The sequence below is a fragment of the Chelmon rostratus genome, chromosome 13 (assembly GCF_017976325.1).
Source record: "Chelmon rostratus isolate fCheRos1 chromosome 13, fCheRos1.pri, whole genome shotgun sequence".
Lineage (NCBI taxonomy): Eukaryota > Metazoa > Chordata > Actinopteri > Chaetodontiformes > Chaetodontidae > Chelmon > Chelmon rostratus.
This window is the reverse complement of record NC_055670.1, coordinates 24,744,536-24,769,894: the sequence shown is the minus strand read 5'-3', so window position 1 is coordinate 24,769,894 and position 25,359 is coordinate 24,744,536. Positions and strand designations below refer to the sequence as shown.

At 43.1% G+C, this 25,359-nt stretch overlaps 1 protein-coding gene across 11 annotated transcripts in view; it reads left to right on the top strand.

The window, feature by feature from the left end:
• The first annotated feature begins 1,315 nt into the window (after nt 1–1,315).
• clasp1a (cytoplasmic linker associated protein 1a) overlaps nt 1,316–25,359 on the top strand; it is a 78,867-nt gene continuing 54,823 nt past the window's right edge. For all 11 annotated transcript variants that reach the window (XM_041950756.1, XM_041950751.1, XM_041950753.1 and 8 more), the window contains exons 1-2: nt 1,316–1,446; nt 3,859–4,592. In XM_041950756.1, the coding sequence (XP_041806690.1) occupies nt 4,395–4,592 (198 nt within the window). In that variant the 5' untranslated portion in view covers nt 1,316–1,446; nt 3,859–4,394. The remainder of the gene's footprint in view (nt 1,447–3,858; nt 4,593–25,359) is intronic.

Below are 25,359 nucleotides of genomic sequence, written 5' to 3'. Positions count from 1 at the left end.
AAGCATCTACACACTGCCAGAAATGTTTGCTTTTTAAGGAAGATGTTTGAACATGTGACACAGGTGTAAATTGAAGAAATGAGGGCTGAATTCCTCTTAGCTGCTTCAGGTTCAGTATCCTGTTATTGTGTCTGCTGGCTTACTGGACTGCTTGATAAGAACAGAGGCATCGCTAGCATTATGAGTAACACCTGTGCTGTTCTTACCATCACAAGGAAAAAACATCTGCTGTGAAAAAGGTTTATCACTGACACAATATGAAATTCTACAATGAGATTCTTCATGTTTCAACAACCAAATGGCATGTATGTAGCTTTGACCCTTATACTGCTATACATCAATGCTTCACATCAATACGTTATAAAAATGTTATCACTAGAGGCTGTAAAGTGGGTCATTTATTTACATAAACAGTATTTGACCATTGGGCCCTTTTCTAAAGTAGAGACTGAATAGATAAAATACTCCATCCATCCATTATCTATACCCGCTTAATCCTTTGCAGGGTCACTGGGGAGCTGGAGCCTATCCCAGCCATCTCTCGGGCGAAGGCAGGGGACACCCTGGGCAGGTCGCCAGCCTACCTGTGGTAGATGCAAATGCAAACTAGGCTGTCAGATGCAAACTAGGCTGAACTTGTACTTGATGTGCAGTAAACCTCAACAGTGGTTTTTGGGGTATAGCACATCCTCCCTTTTTTCAGAAAGGTGTCCCTGAAGTGCGTTACTATGATAATCCAGATGATGGCGCCCACAAACCTGTGATTAACTTCATAATTATGTGTGTAAAATTCTTCATTCACAAACAGAAATTTTGTACATCACTCCCTTAATTTTCACCTTTTCTCATGGAACTGAGGTCGCTGCTTATATCCTGAAAAACTTTGGATTAATTAACTTTCTCAGCAGGGCATGAATACAGTTTTATTTTAGATATTTCCCTCTGATACCTTTGTTTGATGATGTTTGATTTGATGTTCATTTATATATATGTATTTTATCTTTTAATACATTTATTCTAGGTATATTTTTGCTTCGCCAATTTTTGTTTTATGTGTGCTGATGTATTATATCCTTTTTAAGCCACACAACAATTTAATCCTCATTCGCATCTTTCTGTGTTCAACAGTGAGTTAAAATGTAACCGTTGTGCAGTCACGCATGTGTCCAGTAGGTGTCGCTAGACGTCGAGTTTACACCTCAACGCTACACACCGACAGTTTTTTTTTTTGCATTGCCATGCGACAGTTTTCCAAGTGCCAACATCATCCCAGGATTGACTGCGCATGCGCTCGGCGATCCCATTCTTGTCCTGCAGGCAGAATTCCGGGTGGAGAGAGTGAGAGAAAGAGAAAGACAGAAGAGATTTGAGGCCGTAGACTGAACATTTACAGCGAGAAATACGAGCTGTATGTCCGACCCAGGTGCGGCGTCTCAGCAGGATATGGTGAGTGGAAACCTGGGTGATGTAGGAGCACCTCCTCGCCTCCTTGTCACATTTTCTCCTCTTTGTGCCGCCTGGCTGTGAACTGACGTTTCATTGAAAGGAAGGGCTTCGCTAGGGGCTAGCTTTAGCTTTTATTCCCTACACACCTACTGTGTCTGGGACAGAGGAGAGGCTAGCCGGCTGCTTACAGAGAGAAACAAAGGAAATGAGGCTTTGACGGCCAGGGGGGGTGAAATTCAGGGGAGGGCCGACGTTTCGTTTCACGGTAGCGCTGACTAGAAGCTGTCAAGGCGCTCCTTCGTTGGGCTTTGCTAGCAGTGATGGTCAGGCTGTGAGCTAGCTGGAGCCCAGCTAGCTGAGGTGTGTGTGTGTGTGTGTGTGTGTGTGTGTGTGTGTGTGTAAACAGACACCAAGCAAATCTGTGTGACAGGGATGTAAAGCTTGTCAAAGGTGAGAACAGGTCTGGTGAAAACCGAGCAATGGTGCTTTCAGGTGCTATAATCGAACAACAATGCAGCAACAAATTGAAATGTTATTGACATGTATTTAACAATTTTCATGTGTTAAATTCAAGTTTTAAGAGCCTCATGATAATAATAATAATAATAGATAATAATAATAATATTGCATCATTACCAAAATATATTACACTCACACCTGTGTGGCTTCTTCAGCATTTACTTACACAACACAAACATGCTCACACTTAAATGTCAGTGCATACACAGTCCTGTACGACACACACACACACACACACACACAGACAGACTTTTTATTGTTTTCATTCTGTGTCTGTTTTACCCACTTATTTGTTTGGCCGTTTTAACCAGAATTTCAACGCCTAGCAGAGGACTGGTGCTTTCAGATTGATGCATTGCTTCTGCTTGCTGTTTATGTGTGTTGTCCTGCTAAATAAACAAACAACTAGATACATTTCACAATTATTACCGTAGTCAACTGGTACAAAGGGACATTTTTATCATGATTGCACTATCACAGAGAAAGTAATTCAAACATGATAGCACCAAGAAGGTCATAGTCCGGTGAATCTGGCCCATATCTTTCTGCTTCAGAGCTTGCAGGCTTGATCTTCACGTCCCAGAACAAAGGCCCACATCTGATACGGGCTGGTTAAGCATTCCTTTCTGGTAGATAATCTTGTCACACAAAAAAGCCAGGAGTTATGTAAAGGGAAGTCAGCATTTGATCGAGCAGTTCGGAACAGGAGCAAACAAACGCTGCAGCGACGTCCTTGCGTCGTATTCATCTGAAGCTGCTACAGAGGCTCAGCCCTCAGCCTCTGCGTTTCCCCGGCAGCAGTCAGGCTGAGCATCTGAAGCTGTCACACATGGGGGGCTTTGTGTTTGGGTGGGGGAATTCATTCAGTCTTGATTGAGCTGTCTTGTCATCTTGTTTTTGAATGTTAATTTTCCTTCAATGGGTTAATCGTTCTCATCACTGGCTGCTCGTGTTGCTCAGCAGCATTAGCTTATTCATCATTGTAATGGGAAGTACCCTGAAGTACTGGGGACTTTTTTTACACTGTTGGCAAAAGTATTCACACACCCAGACATTAGATCTGATTCCAAAACTGAAAACATTAATCTGCTGCTGACAGCCTCAGCTCTTCTGATAAGACTTTCTATAAGATTTTGGAACTTGGCTTCAGCGTTTTGCTCTCATTCAGCTACAAGAGCTTTGGTGGGGTCGGCCACTGATTTTGAGCGATAAGGTCTGGATCGCAGTTGGTGTTCCAGTTCATCCCAAAGGTGTTAGACGGGGTTGACGTCAGGGCTCTGAACCAGTACGTCAACATAGATGGCTTTGTGCACAGGGGCATCGTTAAGTTAAAACAACAAAGGAACAAACACCTTTGTGTAGGGCTCAAACAATAAGTCGATTTATAGGAAAACAATGTATTTTGGAGATCAATTTACATATAATTTAAGCCATTTTTCTAGAAATAATGCCAAACATTTTCTGGTTTCAGCTTCCCAAATATGAGGACTTGCTGCTTTTCTTTGTTTTATGTGACAATAAACTGAATATATTTAGGTTTTCAAATGTTTAATGGACAAAACAAGCGATGTAAAGATGTGATTTGATTAAGCATGGGCACAGGGTAAAAATAATGGCCCTTTTTCACTATTTTCAGCAATTTTCTGCAAAAATAATTGGCAGATGAATCAGTAATGAAACTATTTATCAGATGTGGTCTGACTGTTGTCTAAAATATCATTGTGTGCTGTAGCATTATGATCTGTATGACACTGGGTTAGCTTAATTATTAGACAATCACTATAAGCTCAGAAACCTGAACTGTACCAGGAGGAATCAATAGTGATCTTTCTAATTTAGATGCAGAGATTTGATAATGAATTGACTGTTCTGTTGTCCTTTCTGCTCCTCTAGGGCTCTCCAGGGCAGATCCCGGGACAAGACATGGAGCTTTAAGCTAGCCCTCTTCATCCCTCTCCATTTGCTGCCTTGTGCTCTGCTCGCCAAAACCACCTCTTCTACCCCTGCTATAGCGGTTTGGCTCAGACTCCTCTAAGGGAAGAAGAGGGGGGAAAAAACCCAAGTGGGAGGGAGTAGTAAACTTTCCCCAGCTGCTGTCCAGACACACACATGCTGCATTGCTGCCATTCCCCAAGCCCTGCTCCATCCATCCCTAGGGCACGGCCACTAGCTTGCTAGCGAGCTAGCGTTCACACAAAGGCAAGGCCTGTCCTCTGGGATAAAAATACAAGCAGACTGTGTACACTTGCCTCTTTTTTTTCCCTCTCCCTTTTCCGGGTCACCCAGCCACACTCTCATTAACTGGGGCTCCTTTTGTTTAGCTGTCATTCCCGCTGCTCTGAGCAGCGGAGGATCGCTAGTAGCCAGTCAGTCAGTCATTCAGCCAGGCAGACTGAGGAAGTCAGAGCGCTTAGTTATCAGAGGCCAGGATGATGGAGCCCAGCATGGAGAACTGCCTGGCCCAGGTCCTGCAGAAGGACGTGGGCCGACGGCTGCAGGTGGGGCAAGAGATCATTGATTACATTTTGGACAAAGAGAAGTCCCACGACCTGGAGCAGGATCAGACAGCGCTGGACAAGATGGTCGATGGTATCGCCAGCTCCTGGGTCAACTCCAGCAACTTCAAGGTAAACTCCACTGATGAAGCGTTAAACAAAAGGCATCATGGGACAGTATCGAGCTGTGGTCACGTTTCCACACCTGCGCCCGCACTGGTTTAAGCCTTCACAATAACCAAAATAAGCTGCATGGTTCCACATTTGCATTCTGGTTCAGGCAGAATGACATTACTGCACTCAGGTGTGTGCGCTCTTTATCCTCAATTAACAGCTCATTTTCTATCCACGGCAATTTTCTGCCAATTGCGGACTGACTCTTCCCTCATCAGTGGAAGAGGTGGTGTGTTGTTTCAGCATGCATGAAGAGTTGTTTTGCCTTCAGTTTATTAGGGAACGTCTGTTCTCGCTCATTCAACCGTGAGTTGTGCTCATGTTTGAGACGAACGATTCAGGTCAACTTTATGGGTATCTCTTGATTTAAAAGGATATCATTTAGATATCATCTGTTTTCAAGCAGGGCTGATCATTTCCATACACATATAATAGATGCTACCGGCTTTTGAGTCAAATACAGCAACTGGAAAAAAAGCTCTGCTGCAGTGTACATGAATCTGAGAACTTTGTTTTCTGCCTGTAGACTGCACTTCCACGTCATTGTACAGTCATATAATGGCCTTTTTCCAGTTTGTTTAAGTGGAATTTCCAGTTTTTCTTACCGTTTGCTGTGCAGTAAAGTGAAATGTTCTCAGGCAGGCAGCAGCTCATAACATTATTGTTTCCCTGCACCATAGAGCTGGCTTACATTCTTCTTCTGTGATTGATTGTGCTTTATTTTGGAGTTCAATCTAGGGCACAGTTTTATCTGACCCTGAATTGTGACAACATCAGCAGTTCTTTCACTGCCCAACCACAGGTTGCTTTCTCTGCCACGACTGTAGAACACATTGTTTACTAAAGCTCTGATTTCATGTTGGGATATGCTGCTTTTGCTCGATGTGGGCCTGAAAATGTCAGATATCTGCCTGAACAAAGCCAAGCCTGCCCCTAATGCCCTACATACTGTGTGTCAGCGAGGACGGGGGGGAAGCTTTTAGTTGTTTTTCTTCTCCTGGTCTCTCTGCAGTCTCAGTGCGTGATCCTGTGTTGTACCGGGATGATAGTTTTTGTGTGCTGCAAATTACCATGTGCGTTTCATTGCTGTGTTTTTACTCCGAGAAGACTGGCACATGCGAGGCCAGAGAGAGTTTGAAACGTGTGCTTTTCTGCACGCAGCGAGAGAGGCTTAATTGCATCTGGCCTGGATACAGCTGATGGTGTTGGAAGGCCTGAGCTGCCAGATATGGGGTTTCACAAAGACGAGTCAATAGTTTTTGTAACGGACAAACCTCCCTCCATTGTGCCAAAATTCAAATTTGCCCTTGTTTTGTTCTGTATTGTATAATTCTTCACTCCTCAGAATTTAAACTTCTCTCAAAACATGCACCAAATAATCTGTCCTGTTGTAAACGCTACATAAAAGATGCAAGATTAGAGAACATGGCAGTGTTCCCTTTGTGTTTCTGATGTGTTTTCTGGCTGCTGTAAAGCTTTGCTGAGTCAGTCTGTCAACCTGTCAAAAGCAGGTGATGCCGTTTCCTCTTTTTAAGGTCTGATAGTGCTGATAGAAAAACACACCTCTGCTTTTTCAGTGGCACTGCTCGCGCTGCTAGCCCGACAGAGGCCGTATCCTCAGCACAGGCCTAACTGATCACTTGGCAACTAATGTGGAAACTATTTAGTTTGAGAGAAAGAGAGAGAGAGAGAGAGAGAGAGGGTGATGGACTCATTCACCATAAATGGAGCTTTGGGCAGATGCCTCTAATACCAAGCAACTGTTTAAAGAAAGAGCTTTATGGCGTTTTACACCCTCCTGACCTAAACTTCAGTGTACCGTTCAGTCAGTCAGCGTCTTTTCTTTGCTGCGTGACGCTTTTGTGTTTAGATAACAAATAGATTGTCGTACTGCCATACTGGTGAGCTGACAAGTCAGGTGTAGGTGAAAACTCTCTCAGCGGAGGTATATTATCCCTGCCTGGAAGGAGTTAAACAGCATGGCAAGCTAGCAATGCAGTTTGATTTGGGTCCATGATATAAGGTAGATAAAAAAAGTATTAATACCATATTACTGAAAGAGAAAAACTCTACATTTGTCCCTTTGTCTCGAGCAGGAGTGAGTGGTGGACGTTTTGCATTCACGCAGGAAGTTTCAGGCTGTAGTCTTCATGAGGTTCAACAGGTTCCAGTGGTTACTTAAGTATTACAGTATGTTTGCATATCTTAACTTGGAGCACACTGTAAACACCTTTTGTTTGGCTAGTCTCATGTGAGTTATCTGCCACAGTACCTGTTCCAACAAAGCTGCTATAATGCAATCTAGAATATAAAATAATAATATAGGATTTTATTCTCTGTGTGGCAGACTTTGTAACCCACAGTATCCTGCTGCCCAGCAAATTCACCCTACACAGAAGGCTGTCCCCCCTCAGCAACTTACAACTAGAAAACCCTACTTGTCTAAGATTTGGTAGCATTCTTTTATTTATATTAATACATACCCCAGTGGATTTGTTCAGCCTGGAATCAAATCGTACAGGTATTTCTACGTCTCAGGAAGAATTCCTTGAGTAGCCAGGTTAATATCATACAGAAATGACAATATTGTGGTCCTACAAAACACCTCTGAAATGCCGCTTCACCGTCTCTTCTCTAAAGGCCCCCAAATACATACAAATGACTGCGATGAGACGCTGAAAGTGAGCTCGCTTGTGTTTGGGTGTGATGTGATCAGCAGTGTCTTCTTAAAGGAGCAGAAAGCATGAACAACGCTGGTTGCTGTTGCCGGGCTATTCTGACTGTTTCTAAATAGAGCAATTAATGATTCATCCGCATGCAATTTCAAATGAAAAGAGTCACGTGTGCTGTAGATGGACAGACACCTCTTGATGCAGTTGTCATTTTCCGGAGCGATCTCCGTCTGTTCGTCCCGTCCATCTCGGGGTGTGTCACGTCTGCAGCCACATCCCAGCTGTGGCTTCAGCTGCTAAATCAACTCAAAGCAAGTCCACGTACACCTAAAGATCAGCTACATGCAGAGGTGGGGTGCCATTAAGGAAGCAGGAGCGAGTGAGGACGGGCATGTTTTTTTATCAGAAGTTTTGTAGATAATCTGCAGACAAGGTTAAATTTAGTCTGATCGATGTCTGAGTGTGTTTCTGGGCGTTTCTGCTCGTGCTGTATGCACAATCCTGCTCGACATGTCAAGTGTTCCCTGCCTGCTCCATAATTGGTGGTTCATCCTGTACTGTGCCTCGCAGAGACCACGCCCACCTAAAGAGTCAGGCTTTGGCAGTATCCCATGAGCACTTGTGTGATCACATTCAGTACACTCCTGAATCACATGTTCATTCATTTCATTACATTTTATGCACTTAGCCGCACAAAGCTCACCTCTAAAATAAGCTTCACTCGCCATGCCAACAGCGTTGACTGGCTGCAGTGGTTTAACAGAATAATCTTATGATTCCAGAACAGTGACAATGTTAATAATGCTCACCGTCTTCTCCTTGGCTCATGCTTTAAGTTTATCCCTCAATAATGGCAGAATTAAAGCTTCCTTGAACTCTCATTCATGCTTTGATATAAACACAACATGATTTGGGCATTTAGAGAATTTTAATTGGTCAAGACTCAGAGCAAGAAAAGACCTCAAGAAAAAAAAAAGATGTCTGATGGAGACTTGCATTCAAAGCACCCTCCTGTGAGACAATTGGATTTTTTTTTTGGACAGATTTAGTGCTGCATTCAACTCACAATGCTGCCACAAAACCACCGTAAACAAACGGGGATGTGATTCTTATGTCACTCCCCTTCTCATCCCCATTTTGTCACACCTGTCCTGCCTCCAGGAGACCAGTTAGGCTGTTTGTCAGTAACCATCCATCACGTCACCTCTCCCTTCCATCATTTTCATCCCTAATTCTGCCTGTGCAGAGCCGAGCCCGGGAGCAGAGCCGGTTTACTGACTGAATGAGGGCTGGCAGGACCGGTTTCCGGGTGACGAGCCTTGAAGTGATCGCTCAGACAACCTGGTGCCACCTGCAATGCTGTTGCTGGCCATGTCTGGTCCGTGTGGCTGGAGCAGACCACAGACGAGGCATTTACAGGATCATTTCTGATGTAGATTTTGTCGAACCAACCGCCAATGTGATTCTGTTACGCTGTCTACAAGAGGTCATTTGGGAGACAGCGTTTTCACTGTTATCTTACTTCTCCCATTAGGGACAATTTATCAGCTGCGGTTTATTATGTGCTGTCTGTCCAGTTTGATAAACGGCTCAAAACAGGCTAATCTAGTCTTTAGTCTTAGCATTTCTGACCCCCAGCTCGTCACTTATATTCATTGTGCTTCAGCTTGCGTTCAGCTTCTGTCTTAATTCCGGATACGCAGATGCCTCAGGACCCCGGCGCGGCCACCCGTGCCTCTCCTGCACTGAGCCGGGCCTCTCCTGGGGTTTCACTCAGCTCAGATATAAGTGTTTGTGAAATGTGTCCGAGCTCGTGTTTCTCACATTCGGGGCAGAGGACTGGGGCTGTCTTTGGGGAGCCATTGAGTGGCTTTTGAAAGTCTTTTTCCGCTACTGCTCATTACAGTTTACAGTTTGGTTTTTATACAGGAGGGTGAAGCCCTTTCTTCTCGTTTCCTTCAACAGAAATAGCTGCTGGTGTGGTCTGTGAGACCAAAAAGTTTGAGACACAGTTTTTGCCTTGCGTATCACAACAATGACTTCACCTTTCATGTATTATATAAGCAGTGTGGTACTGCAGACAGAGTGGCTTGAACACAGACCAAAGCGTTGTCTTTCTTCAACTTAAACAGACCACAGTTTCATTGGGTGTTCTTACTTCGGGCTTTTGTTACTGAATCACGGAGGCACAGTGCAGCTTTCGGGGGGGAAACAGTGGCATACAAATGAGGATGGACAGTAAAGTCGTGGCCTTCTGTTTGTCTGTGGCTGGAGGAAGGACTGACCAGCTGACATCATCAAAGACCAGACGGATGATTTACATGTAGGCTCAGACGCTCGGGCAGCTAAATGCTCCGGGGTGCAGCTGAATGACATCACTTTGAAGTTGTACTCGTAAAAGGCTGCTTCTGTTTCCCTGCAGGGGAATATGATGTCTCAACAGGATATTGTGCAGCAAATAATGTGGCCTATTAAGGCAAGAGACCCATTTCCCTCTGGCGACATTTTAAACGCTTACCTCAGTAGGCTTTTGTCTCAGCACTGCTAAATGGCAGTCGGATACCTGAGACCAGCATAAGTAATATGGCCATAGTCCTATATTAATATCAAAATACTGAACGCTGAAAACTTTGTCATTAGCTTTCCTCGCCCTCTTGCTCACTCTCTTGTCTTCTGTTTTTTTCCTTTTGTGTGCACAAATATACACAAGTCCTTCATATATTGGATTTCAGTAAGTTCAAGCCAATACTTTTATTGACTTAAATGTTGATTAAGTCTTTATTTTTTATTGCGAGCTGCTTGATCCAAATAGCTTACTGGAGGTCCTGGTTAAGAAATCTGAAGTTTATAGGCTTAAATTATAGATATGAAACTGACATGATGCAGTCTACTAAAAGGAAGATGTATCACTCTGTTGGAAATACACTGTGAGAGCTGGCTCAAATGGACCCAATCTCAAAAATATTGGATTGATCCAACATGCGGTCGACCTGAGCAGACTCAAATAGAGGGAGACGCTGGCAGCAGCTCGATGCGCTGCAATTACTGAGCAGCCGCGATTAAGAAAGAGCAGCAACACGTGTGCACAGTTCACACTCTCCATCTCACAGTTCACACTCTGCCAGATTTGAGTCGTCTCTGAGTAAAGTTACCCAGATAACAGAGCAAACCTGCAGAGACTCTAGTTTGGCTCTTTAAGTTCAGTGTGTGTCTGTGTTTGTTCAACTCTCTCTTGGAGGATTACCTGATCAATAGCATTTCTCTTTCATTTACTGCGTCAGCACGTCGTGGAGGTGGGAATAGAGAGTATGTGTGTGTCTGAAGTCGCTTTGAATGACAGCAGCGAACCCCTGTCGGAGCCTCTGCAACCTTTGCCCAAAGCTCTGGATTTGGATTAATTAAACTCCGACAGCTGAGTGTGCGTACACAAACAAACACACATGAAGTTAGTGGAAATCTTTGTAAGTGACATTTCACATGTCATCTGCATGTGTTTACAGCGTGAGCCCGTGTGCACCGAGCACGCTTGTGCACCAGGTAAACCTCAAGGTCCGTTTCCCGACTGAACCGGTCATTTCAGCTTGAAGGGGGACTTTGAAGCCTTCGCATGGCCCCACGTTAAATGTTAATCCTAAACCATGTTAACTTTATGAACCCTGGGAGAGCGGAGATTTGTGCAGGGCTCAGGGGAAAAGCTGCAACACGCAGCGCTCTGCTGCAAAGATGAAGGGAAGCCTTCAAGATGACGCAGAGCTTGCGTGTTCTGCCCCCGCTATTTGGCTGATTTACAAAACGCAAGGTGTGTGTGTGTGCATGCATACGTGTGTGTGTGAGAGAGAGACAGAGATATGTCGGCTGGGGGAGGTTGCATGAGGATTTATGGTTAAAGTGTAAAGTCAGGAGGTTTATGTGTGTGTATGTAGTGTGCTATGAATGAAACACATGTTTATATAATGTAATATTGATATTATTTGCAGAATAAAACTGGGTCATCTGTGACTTTTGTTGTTGTTGGTGTTGTGTTCTGATGGCTGGTTTCTAGATTGCTAGCTTAGATCTGGTCCTAAGTTATTAAACACTCATCGTTAAACTTGTTGTGTAACTGATCTGCTATCAAATCAAAGAGCGCTGTACACACACACCCACGCCATCATTTATCCACATAGCTGATATTTCTGTCTGTCAGACCTTGCTCTTGAATGTTGAGATGAGATTCTGAAGGATTTGGGTTTGATAAACACACATATTAAGACTAATGAGCTGATTCTGATTCCTGTTCCAGTCTGGCTCAGTCAGTGTTGACAGTCAGCAGATGTGATCATAGCGTGTGTGATTGTGTAAAGACTGTAATTTAAAGTCAGATCCAGCTGCTGCCGGTCGTTCTCATGCTGATTTTTGTAAACATGTTTGATATTTGCGACCGGCATCACATCTTTTTTTGGCCGTTCCGCCACAGATGTCACCGCGTCGAACAGCAGTTTGCCCTCCATGTTTGTTTTGGTACGAGAACACGTAAAAGTTGGCGTTCTCACAGGATTTTGGGGTCGTCCGCCGTCAGAACCCCAGCGGTTCAGTGTGTTGTCTGGTGTATTTACTCAGTCATGAGGTTTAGGTTGTTTCCTGACGGTCAAGGACTGAAAAATTGGTGCATGTTGTTGAAAACAACCTTTATGTGTCGTTTGTTGGTGTCAGGTTTGTCCCAAAGCTTCAGCGGATTCCAAACTGGATTCAAATTTGATAAAATACTTTTGAACTGTGACCCTGATTGTGACGATATAAAGGTTGACTCTTCCAAAATCAGATGCTTCTCTGGATTTACTGCTCTAGCTGAGTCACATGAATCATTCTGTTTGGTCATATCCATCTTACTGCTGACTTTGTTTGTTTGAATATCTGTTGAAAGCATCATCAGTCACTTTCAAAACATTGTCACTATATTAATTTTGTGGTATTTGAAAAACATAACGTGTGTTCGGCAGCATGTGGTTAAAGTCTGGGATTAATGGCGGAATTAGTCCTTTATGTGATGTTTACGGCACGTATCAAGAGCAGTTTTAGTGTTGATAAATAAATAAATAAAGTTTACTACACAGAAGCTGTTCAATCAACTTTCAAGTCAGTCTATATAAGAAGACAGTGGTTTAAATTGAATTATTCTATTTTGTAATGATGTTCATGTTTCAATCAAACCATTACCAAAACTAAGCATTCATAGAAATGTTTTGGTCGTTGAGCTTGTCCCAGCATGCTTTGGGTGCGAAGTAGGGCACACCTGTCTACTAGAGAGTAGGGCTGAATATTAGTATTGTCTAAATCACAATAGGGCCAAGTGCAACATCCAAGGAGCTGCGAGGAGCAGCAGCTGCAGTGTTTTGATAAGGATAAAATGTGTCACAGCATAAATGAAACAGTCAGGTTTGCCCCTATCTACAAATTATATTCTCTTTAACACGTAAGGGAACGTGGTTGTTTTCTGAACCCAGCAAAATCACATCAACACCATTTTCTGTGAAAATAAAATGCAAAAATGTCCATTGCACTGTGTGTGCGGAGTATAGCTGCACATGTTAATGAGTGTGTCCAACAACAGTGGGGCCAGCTTGGCAACAGGGCTGCGCCATGATGAAAATGACGCAGCAGTGGATGGAGAAGGAGGAGCACAGAGGAAGAGGAGGAGGAGGAGGAGTGCAGACAGAGTGTAGTGATGGACCTCCTGCTGATGCTTAGAGAGCCACTGTTAAAGCACCCAGTACCTGGATCTGAACCAGCTGGCTCTCTTTCTGTTTCCTGCTCTGCGTCGCTCCTTCCTCTCCTGTCTAATCTCCTTTTTTCTTTTTTATGTGTGTACAGTTTATTATTTGTTGCTTTTCTTACCCTTTCATTGTTTCCCACACCCACACCTCTCTGATTTCCCTTTCCTCCTCTCTCTCTCTACAGTTCATACACTTCTTCTGCGGTTAAACCTCCCGACTTTCCTGGCCTGTGTAGAGATTTGCACTGTGTAAAGATGATCCCTTTGTATTTCACCAGCACTGCTACCATCATTGTCACCACCAGCAGCAGCAGCTGCAGCCGCCCCTCCGCCCCTCCATCGCTGCCAGTAAAAATCCTCCAGTGGTGGGACCCTCGGCGCCAACTCCATAGACATAATCTGCTCTCTTATTTAATCTGCTCAACTCAAGGATTTTTTTCCTTTTTTTCTGAGTTAAGCTAGCAGTTGCATTTGTGTGGCAGTCCCCCAGGTCAGGTTTCATCAGATGCCTTTTAGTGCATGTCAGATGTAATCTGATTTTATTTCTACCAGTTTTTTACACAATTATGCATTTTTTTTTTTTACATTTCCTTGTCTCTGTATAGCAACAGTCAGTTGACAATTAATGAGCACAACTGTCTGGCAGATGGAGAGAGGAGGTAGACCACTGACTCTGTTTAGACTGGGTTTGTCTGCCTCCGCCTGAGGCCCGACTGAGAGATGAATGAGGAGCTAATCTTTCAGCGCTGTGCTTGGGCCACAGCAGGCAGCACAGTATCACATCCTGAGGTGACTGACGCATCTCTTTGTAGGCCGACTTTACATCTGAATCCACTGATGCAGCTGTTCTGGTGGATGTATGATTGTATGTGTTTGTGGTCGTGCTTCATTTTGCTTATCTTTTGTGCACAGGCTGCATGAATGGACAGGAGACGTGTTTCGTTTGTATTAGAATCTTATCAACTCAAGGTCAGATAATATGTTTGCAATGTCTTATTGAGTGCCTCATATTTGCATCAGGTTTTTAAAGTGTTAATCAGTCGTTTAATTTAAAGATGAAAAGATCTTTCACAAGCAGGAATCTGTTCTTGATCTACTGGATCAGGGCTGATGCATCATTGTTGTGATTTAAAGGAGAAATGCTTCTGACCCGTGTCCTTATTCTAGATGCTGTGATAGTAGAAGAGTACATTTAATATCTAAGTATTGATGACTTGCAACAATGACTGAATGATAATTTGAATAAACTGGGCGATGCAGCGGGCGGAGGAAAGTTTTGCTTAGTCAGCAGGATTCTGTAGATACTGAAGGTCTCATGTAGCTCAAAGTGATACCAAACCACATTAACAAAACTGACTAAATAAACTGTTGCAGTAAAAAAAAGAGAGCTAATGTGGCTTGGATTGGTTTGCTTGAAACTCTTATTAAGTTAGAGGTGCAAACTTCAAAATAACAGAATAATTACAAGCTGGACCAAACTTGGTGTGTTGTTACGTTCGTGGGAATTAAAGCAATAAAATCTCCATGAAGGGAGGAGGAACAGAGAACGAATGTACAAAAACAGCACAGAGGTTAGTTTGTTTGCTCAGGCCTGTCCAAGCCAAAAAAGCAAGGCATTGTGGGTATAAGGAGATGGATGGGGACATCTGATAGCTGCTAGTTACTATTTTTTCCATCCTAGCAAATTATGATGAAGTGAGGAAAAGCCGCAGTCTAGACTGATGCTCATATTCATGTGTAATGGTACTTATTGGCAAAGATGCTCGTGTCTTGCTCCCCAGCTGGTGAAATTTCTGATATGATACGCTACTACAACTGTCCAATCCAAGAGCTAATTGTGTGTGAATGACATGTTTAGGAGCCAGGGTTTGTCCTCATACCACCCACTCGCAGGCAGGAAACCAAGTGCACAAATGAGAGCAAGACGAAATGCAGCAGTCTCACCTTCCTCGCTGTGGCTTATACCAAAGGACATCAGGTGAGGTCACGTCAAGGCCGGGATCACACCTGAAGCCATGCATACTGATGACTTAGACATCTTATCCAAGTCGTTGCGCCTTCGTTGGACCAATTCCCAGTCCCGTCTGGATTAAGTCACAGCACGTTACAGCTGTGAGAATAGAGGCCTTTCTACACTTGTCACAACTGTGTGTGTTTTTGTGTGTGTGTCTGCAAAAAGAACCTGCAGGCTCTGATCAGCTGAGCATCAGTGTGTGAGTTTGTGTTGTCAGAACTCTGGTCCTAATTATATCTGTGTGTGTGTATGTGTGTGTGTCCCAAACATCTGATGATTTAATGTACCACTTTCTGTGTTTGTTCAAACATGTTTTATCGTTCCTGTCGTTCCTATATGTTCTTCAGCCGCTGAAGGAAGCTCTGCTCCTCTGAACGACATAAACACACATGCTCCTGCTTTCTGTCTGTCTTTGTGTTGAACTCTGTCTCCGCTCAGCTGCTTCGCTGCCCGAGCGTCGCTGCGTCATTCTGTCTAGAATGTAAATGCCTCGCTTTGTGTGAATGTGAGTTATACAGCTCAGACAACACACAGCTCATCTGTTGGCCAATTATTCTCGAAAAAAAACTATTGTCTCGGGAAAGACTCACGCTTTTAACTGTGTTTTTCTGCACTCGCTGCTTCTTCTGCATGGTCTTCAACCTGCGCTAGATTAAAATCTAAAGCTGACCTGCGGTCAGACATGGATTCACATTGGATGTAAATTGGATGGATTCAGATTGGGGCAGACTGACTGGGAGCGAGAGATAAAACATAACATTGGACATCTTTTATGTTGTTATGAGAAGTGTAAAAACATTATGGTTAAGTTTAAATGAAATAACACTGAATAACATAAAGATGAATCTAACAATAAAATCTAAAAGAATCTAGCAAATGAATAAAGTAAAATAGAAATATTTGAAATAGATTAGAAATGAATGGCACAATGAACAATATAGTATTGGGTTACCCCCAACATCCACTGCTGTAAATTATCATATGAGGAAAAATGTGTGTATGTTTATCCCTGTCCTCCCTCTCAGGCCATGCTTGATGCATTGTTTCAGCAACCCGTCACTCAGCCCAGACTTTGATGTTGTCACAGCAGCTTCTTTCTTCTGGTGTTGTACAGTTTAACTAAGTAACTCCCCTGTGTTGCAACACAGCACGTGGCGTTGTCCTTATGGCAGATAACGCCACAGCAGCTGGATTGCGTCATTGGCTGCACTTGTGAGTGACACTGCCCTTCCCTGAGCAGTGAAATTTACAGTCACGATGACTGGTTCACTTCTGTGATCTGCTTGTCAACTGCTAAACCAAACTGAAATACGTGATTGTGCACATTCTGTGTTTGAGTTTAACCTGAACAAACACTTTACTGATGGATGTTATCAACAACAGCAAGGTGACACCATGAATCAACAGCAAGCTGATACCAGTTTTCAGTAAAACCAATCACTGAAAAGTGTTTCCCATTGACTGGTAGACTGGTCCTGAGCAAGTGTTTGTAGAACTATCTGAAAGGTGTTTGAGGCAACATGAGGAATAACACATTACCTGAAAGCCAGCTGTCATTAGATTTCAGTCTTGGCGTATCATCTACTGCTTTACATTACGCACTTTTAACCCAACAGGATCAACAATACATCTGGTTTAAGAAACAGCAGAGAAAACTATGTTGTGCTCTGACTGGGGGGGTCATTAAAGTGTCCAATCTGCTTTTAATTCTTAAGGACAGGCTGACTTTAGTTGGTGTGCACGTTGTGGGTGTTGATGAGTTTACTGCTGAGACCCTGAGGTCGACTCGAAATTCAGCTCCAAAGCTTAGCAAATGGCCAAACACTGAACATAGGTTTATAATACCGTGAGACGGGATTTTACAGCTGTTACATCTGCAGTCAGTTTATCTTTCATCCTGACGCTCACAAGATAAACAGTAAAATGACACTTTAAAAGTTGCAAAGTAGTCTACCATGAGTAATCTTCAGTAATCTTGCACACAGTTGCTGAATGACGCTGCATTGCATCATAGAAAAAGTCGACACAGGCTGAGTTATTATTATTATTATATTATCAGTTTTTTCCGAATGTCCCTGCGCTGGTCTCAGTGAAAGGAATGACGGTCCTTGGTCTATTTTCATTATTCATTTTATTTCTTTATTAGTGCAAACAAGAGGTGACTGACGAAAAAAAGCATTTAGACAGGACCGTACACAGTGAAATTCATTAGACTGCATTTTGACTGCAGTATGATTGCTGGTCTGAAAATGGCTCTAGTGTTGCCACTCCCCCCTGCTCCGGAGTGACTCATGCACTTGGAACAGTCCGGTTGTGTATAGAAATTACATTAAGATAATCTCTTTTGTTCTAGCTGTGAAGCGATAGTCACATATTTGTGCATCAGTTGGTGGTTTGCAGTGTGTTTGAGTGACGCCGACGTGCTCCAGGATGCTGCTTCCTGCTGTGCTCTAACTCCTCCCGGGAACTGCATACAGACGCCTCACCCTCAGAGGAAAATGTGATGAGACAATAACCCTGTAACACTTGGAATAATCCTGGGATTATACTCTTGAAATTCTGAGAAGTGCTTTCCTCCAGACAGTTTTCCTTTGATCAGGTCTGGTCCGTGTCATTCTCCACGCCAGCCCAACGGAGCTCCAATACCCGTATCATGTTATCAGTTTGGCCATTTGTTCTGCCGAGTCAGCAGAGCCCAGGAAGGAAGCCACAGAGCAGATTGTACAACTAATGTGCTCTGTCATGGTCCAAAGTGAGCACTGTGGAAGAGCGCTGTGTCACTGACAAAAGAGTGTGTTTACATGCAATACTTAGTCCAGTAATCTTAGTTGCCTTCATATTACAGGGAACTGTGGTAGGTAGATGAAAGACACCTTCTTTTAAACTCTGTGCAGTGCTGGGGAGAGAAGAAATGCTACACACACACACACACAAACAAACAACAGTTACCATTTACATACATTACATAACAGTTAGCATGCTAGCATGTCAGCTAGTGTTGCAGTGTTTGTCAAAATTGCAATAATAACACTAAAATGAAAAAGTGCAGTAATGTATGTCTTATAAAAGTTTGGAAACTAGCATTGTATATTCAGTCGGTTGTAATTATGTTGTTATTACGTTTCTTTCGAGCCCTTCTTCTTTGTTATTAAGCTGTTAAATGTATTTTACTGCAGCCCTACAGGATTGCATGTGGAGACAAAAAAGTCTTCATGCTAACTAAACAAAGTTCATTTAATTATTTCAATCCCGAGTTTCCTTCATTGCAATTAAACAATACAGATCTATTGGTTTGACCTGGATTGTCTCGTACTTGCATTAGTACTTCACCAGCCTGCACCCCGCTGAGTGATTTGCTGAGGAGTGGATAATGAGAAAGCAGCCGAGTTAACATGAACACTTGTGTTGCTGATGCACATGCTCCTGCAGACACCAGGAGAAGTGGGAGAAAAGGGGGAAATGCAGAGACACAGTTATGACGTCCTTCTGTTTGAGATGCTCATGTTAAAGACCGCTAGTTTGACTTCCTGCACTGTTCTTTGGCTTTTTATTCCCAGACAGCACTGCAGGGGTGCAGTAACACCAGCACTGCTGAATGCAGGCTTTATTCTGGAGCTTTTGCTGACTAACTGCTGATGTTACACTTGATTTGAAAACTTGACTCTTAGTGACCTATTGAGGTGCGATAATACTGTATTTTGTTATTATTATCTTTATTATCTTTGGCCAGTCATAAAAATGTGACTGAACATTCACTTTCCCAACCCACACTGTCCCAGAAACCAGTACTGTAACCTTCTCATGACAGGTACTATTTTGAAACATCTGAATTCATCAGAAATAAAACAAAATTGAACAGAATTAAAGCAACCTTGTGATTTTAGTTCACCTAATCTCAATGAACAGACACTGTATCTACATATGAATGCAGAATCTGTAGGCAAGGGACAGGATTTAAGAAGCATTCTGGTGTCCGTTTGTAGCTCAAATATTGACCAATCATGTTTGAGGTAGGCTTTGGTTGCCTGCAGGGTCTATATGGAGAGCAAAGGAGGTGGAAGGCATTCACCAAAATGTAACCACAGAGCTGATCAGCTATCGTCTGATGATCATTTAGCGTGTTGGTGTAATTTGTCCAACGCTATCAGACTTCATATTAATGTGAAGTGTTTGCAGATGCTGTTAACCACCATCATCCAACATTTTTCACAGTAGATATCTGTTTTAATATAACCTGAATCTTGCTTCTCCGTGACCTTCATCAGCCCGGAACAAACCATCACCCTCCATTTCTGCGCTGTAGTGTGTGAGCAGTCTCACCGCGACACCCTGAATCAGCTGTTTCTCTGCCTCCACGTCCAGTTGTTTTTGGTAGCCACGTTAGCTTGCTGCCACTTTCATTAAGACTGTTGTCTGCCTGCAGAGTGATGTCGTCCTCAATCCGGTCTGGCAGGTGCCATAACAGTGTACGCGTGGCAACCTCCGACAATAACTTTGTGTTAGGGGCTTGAATATTGCAATTCAGTCCAGAAAAAGCTACAACTGCTAACATTCAGTTCAGCTCAGGTAGCTGAAACCTGCTGCAAAGTCGTGATTTCAGTACGCTTGAATGTTCCGTGTCCATTCAGTGCTGCTGTTATATTTGAATATTATGTAAATATGAATTAAGTGGATTCAGATAAAGCTTTTAATGCAATTACATTTTTAAAGCGTGCATGCTCCTCAAAACACAGTAAATGTTACAGCACAATCAGTGCAGAGTATTTGTCAACAAACTTGTAAGTGCTGACGTGTCAGATCGGTTGAGAACGTGGTTGCTCCATCTCTGTTTGTTCAGACAGTATCTCGTCTTTCAGTGTGCTTTCTCTCAGTGTGGTCAGCCGCTGCCTGATTTGCTGCTACTGTTTTTAGTCATCCGCCCAAGGCAAATGGGACTCATGAGCACCTCAGCGCGCGTCACTGCCCGTCCCGTGGTTGCCGTCTGACAGGCCTCTGGGACAAAGTCGAAGTTGGCTGCACCAAGACTTTTTCAAAATAAACAGATGCTTAAAGCACCAGTGTTTAGGATTTCGGGGGATCTATTGGCAGAAATGGAACATAATGTGTGCAATCATGTTTTCATTAGCGTATAATCACCTGAAACTAAGAATGAGCTCTTTATATCTACAGAGGGAGCGGGTCCTCTTCGGTGGAGCGGCCACGTTGCACTGTTTTGTTTCTACAGTCGCCCAGAACGGACAAACCAAACTCTAGAGAGCAGCTTTTGCTTTTTAGCGTTACCTGAAGGCCGGCGTAGCTTCTCCTACACGCTTGGAAAGGGAGGAGTAATCAGGTGGTTGCTATCTGCAACCTCACCGCTAGATGCCACTAATTCTACAGACAAGTCCTTTAAATCAGACTTCGAGATTAGAGCAGGAAAAAGAGGCTATTACTGAACACAAAGGAAAAAAAGAACAGAATAGGACCCCTAAATGTTTGGTTGTGCAGTAAATGAAGTGTGCCACAGCATAAGTATACTAGAATCTGGTGGTTTTGGTGCTAACTGCAACTAGAAGATGTCTACAGAGTGTAATGCTTTTGCATGGATGCAGTTCCACACGGTCATGATGCATCCTAGCTGGTGCTAATAAAGTAGCATGAACACTTGCTGTGTGAAAAGATTAGTTAATGGGAGAGGTTGAGTGCTGCGGAGTCATCAGGGTTAACAGGTGGGGGGTTCATTAGTGAATTAAGATCAACTGCCATCATTAAGGTCTGCACTTAGCCAGAAAATCACCACAACATGGAAAAATGAAGAAACAACACCGCAAATGTTGAGCGTGTGCAGACTATTGCTCACAAGGATTATACCAAGTAGCTGACATAACGTTCTCTTTTGGCCGTCACCTGTAACATACACACAGATGTGTTGCCATTAACCTATATGATCATGATCATATCCCTATTGAGGGTTGAAGTTGCCCATCAGCCTAATTTACAGCAGTTATTGAATGTGAAGGATCGCTGAATCTGTCCACCTCTAAATTTTCCCTTAATGACTCTGTCTGTCAGTCTGTTTCTCAGAAAAGACTCTGTTCTAACAGGAATAGTGTTACTACACAGAGGTTGCCAATATAACACCATCAGCCAAGTCTTCAACATTTTTGGCCCTTCTAGGAAGTCTGACTACTTGTGTTGTTGCTCCTTTGAGAGGAAACTGAGTTCTTCAAGGTAGTATTTATTGTCATTCTCTCCATATGCAATAAAAACACATATATTACAGAATCTTGCATCTCAAACTTGGGACAGTGTACTAGAATATTAGCCTGCCTTTGTCCTGCCATCTGTTTTCACATTATTGTAGTCCTCCTCCCCCTCGTCGTCTTGTGCACTCTGCTGCTGATTTTCCTGTCTCCTGGCGTCTCTCCTGTCCTTCCTCCTGTGTGTCTCGTGCTGAAGCTGATGTCTTTGTTTACTACTGTTGTCAGATGGAGCTAATGATAGGGCTGTGATTGTGCTCTGATTGTCGAACTGTGCGCACAAGAATGCAGGCGTGTTCTTCTCTTCAAACCATTATGCAGTCTGAGCGACGTTCCCACAGCTGTGTTGTGTTCAGGCGTCATGGGAGACTGTTGGGTCTCTACTTGTGGATGAAGTCAGGGCTTGTATGTGTGTATTATTTACTCGCAGAGCCTCTTTATGAGCTTGAAAACGCCAGTTTTCAGTGCAGTATATTCAGAATTTATCCTGTTCTCTAGTTCCCGTACGTGTATTTGTTCTGCTCACCCCATTGACAGATGTTGTGCTAGTGTATATGTGCTTATGGTTGATATTTATGGATGACAAATTAAAGGAGGAACCTGAATACATGAAATACAGATGATGGGAATCATATGCTGTGGCCTTCACAGTCACCACATCTCAGTAAGCCCTACCCCCTTCAGTTACTGTGACCACACATGTTGAGCTGACTAGTTTCACACTGCATGTATGTAGTTAACACAGTAATTCATGGCAGAATTAAAGCTCAAAATAATGTGGATTTATTTTAAATCCTGGGTCGTAAAGCAACCTCTCATTTTTTAGATGTCGACCATCAGTTTTTCCAGGTAATTCACTTGGACTGTTCGTAACCCTGGTGGCACAGAGGTTAAGGCACTGACCATGAAATGCAAAGTCTGTTTCATGTCATTCTCCATCTCTCTGTTCCCTCATTTCCTCTCATTTCTCTACTGTCGGTCCCAAAAATTATATAAAAACATACAAGTGTGCTTCAAAACGTTTGCTGACTTTTTACGTCACCAAAATGACTCCTGCAGAAAGGTAATGAATATTCATTTGATTGTTGCGTACGTGATATGATGCTATAATGCTAACTCTGTGTCGTGTAATGCAAAAAGACTAACTGGTAAATATCTGACTGTTTTGTCTATGTAGCATAATGCTGTTCATGCTATAGTAAAACACACTTGGACAAGTAACTCAAAGGTTAGATGTGATCTTGACTGTCCGTATTTTCAAATGGTATATTTCACTATTGAAGAGAGGCAGAAGAGAAAAAGCTTTGTGGATTCACTGATGAGTTTATTAAAGTCATTTCCAAATCCAATAAAGAGCAGAACAGTTATCCTATATATGACACAGTGCCGCCTAGATCTTCCAGACCTGAACAAGGCTTTTCTAATGTAACCTGCCATGCCACATACAAATGAAGCCTGTGATACACACTGTTTAATCCGTTCCTTACACTCTTACTCTGGTATTTCTAGTGTTGGAAAGGAGCAGAAAAAGACCCAACACTCCAAAGTCTTTGTATATGGAGCATCGCTCTTGCTACGGACACGTGAACATCACTTCAGCACGTAGAAATCCAACACTTGACAGACCTGTTGTGCCTAGTTACAGTTGCTAAGCTGCGATTGGACAATCGCTGCCTAAGGAAAGGTTCAAGGTTGAGTGTCCGAGGATTGTGAGTGTCAAATGCTGTACAGATCGCAAAGCCCTTTCAGGCAAATTTTACATTTTGGGCTGAATGAATAATATTTACTTTGCTTGTTCAATAAGCAATCGTTGCCTGGGTCCAGACCTTTGAATCTGCCCGCTCCGCCGAGTTGACTGATTCAACAGAGTGTGACAAGTTGACAATTCTGACTGAAATCAAGTCAGTTGAACACCTAAGGAAGATTTTGGACCATCAAATGTGGGGACATGTTTTGGAAGAATGGTGTCCACCCCTCCGGTCGAGCTCCACAGACTTTGAACTTTGCTCTGAGTGTGTTTGCCGGCTTTAAAAAATGATAAATAAAATGTGTTTGAGCTTGAGGGAGAGAGAGAGGGAGATGTGTTAGTATCAGTAGCAGTATGTCTGGAGGAGGATGCTCCCGTTTCAGTGTTTTCACTGCAGGAAATCAAGCATGAAGTGTCGTCTGTGGAGGAGGTGAACTGGAAAAGACTGATGTGTTTGTGTGCAGTTCGGTTTTCTGTGTGTGTCATATTCATGTCTGTGTGTTTGTCTGCATTTGTGTGTGCTCTGAGTGGTTTGCGCTGTCAGGTTTTTTCCATAATGAGTGTTTACTGTACATTCCATCGTCTCGTTGCCACCGTGCACGCGGTGCCTGAACAACGCTGAGTCACTGTGTGGTCACTGGAATACTCAGAAATACTATGATAACACCAGTGCTGCATAAGATCAGAAACACCCACCTCGTTTCTATAGGAAATGATTAAGTAACCAAACATCTACAGTATGTTGGCTTGTGTCGAGGCTTGCCAGGACTCTTCCCTCTTGCAACAATTTGTGTATTTTCAGCCTATCCTTGAACAACGTATGAACTCCAAATAACCATGCAGCTGCTCGATCACCAGCTGTGGGTAACTGTGACGCAGGAGTTGCAGCAGAAAGTGTGCATGACAACTTTTTATACCTTCAGATGAAGATTATATACTTAATATTGAACGACCAGTGTAAAATCAGTACAGAGAAATGTGAAATTTACAGTGTATTTTATGTTTTTGGTTTTATGACCCCTGTCCTCTGTCTGTGCCACAACCAACCAGCATGCGGTAACTCTGTCTACCTAGACAGAGAAATGATCTGCATTCAGGCAATCAAAACACTTCCTTTTTGATTTGCATAAAGCAGCAACCATCACTGTTCAATCATTGCCATGACAGTAGCAAAGTGCGACCGCAGCCTGCGATACAGACACAAAAGAGACTGTAGTCTGCAGCACGTATTAGCTTTCCAGCTCATGTCTCTTTATCTGCAAACGGAGCACATGTCTCGTCTTGTGTGGTGGTTGAGTGCATGAGCTACCAACAAACCAGGAAAAGCTGAACTTCTTCTGTTAGTTTGCAGGCTAAATAGCTAGTAGCTATTAACAGAAGCACTTTAAGATGCATAAAAACATGACTGCAAATGTCAGAGTCTGTCAGTTTAGGTGCTGAAGGATTATATTTGCAATACAACTGCATGCAAAAAGTGGTTCTAGTTACAACTACAGTGTCATTTCAGTTGGACTTGCAACTAGACCTGGTTCAGGCAAAATCCTGGCTTTATGGTAATGCCGGAGACATCAGAATCCAGTTAATATTATGTAGCAGGAGGCAGGGAGGGAGCATAAAGCACTCTGCAATAAACTACATCCTTCTGTGTTTGTCGATCATGAAGTAATTCTGGAAGAGGCGGCGTTTTCTTACACAGTTTGAATCGTTCTGTGTGCTTTCATCTTTTAAATATCTAAAGAGTGTCAGTTGTCTTTTTGCAAGCTTTGTTTGAGGAGCTGAGGCCGTTTTGTGTGGCACACTCAGATGGTAATATGCATTTGTGTGCGTAGATCCCCTCCCTGTGGAAAAGACGGCATACCCAGCTGTTCTCTTGATTTCAAGGAAATCGCTGGAAAGATGGCGACATGTTCCTGTACGTGCGTCTGCCTTTCCCTTTGTGCGTCTTTGTGTGTGCGCATGTGCGTGGTGTTTCCACTGGTAATGAGATGACAGGCAAGAAAAATCCTTGATTTAATTTCAAGGCTCCTCCACATCAGAGACTGATGGAGGAACAGGCCGCGGTTCGCTGGTTTTACAGCAGTTTTCAGGATGAGCAGGCACATGTGTTTCAGTGAACAGGGATTTATGTTAGTGGGTTAGTTTGAACAGAGGTTGGTCCCTGAGATACAGCAATGCTTTCCTGGAACAAGCAATCCCTTTGCAAGTTTCTTAAGTCTTAAATCTGGTGAGTGATTTGCTTTTTTCTGCGATGTGATTTATGTAGTTGCAGCTATTTTACCATCCAAACATAAACAGACCCTC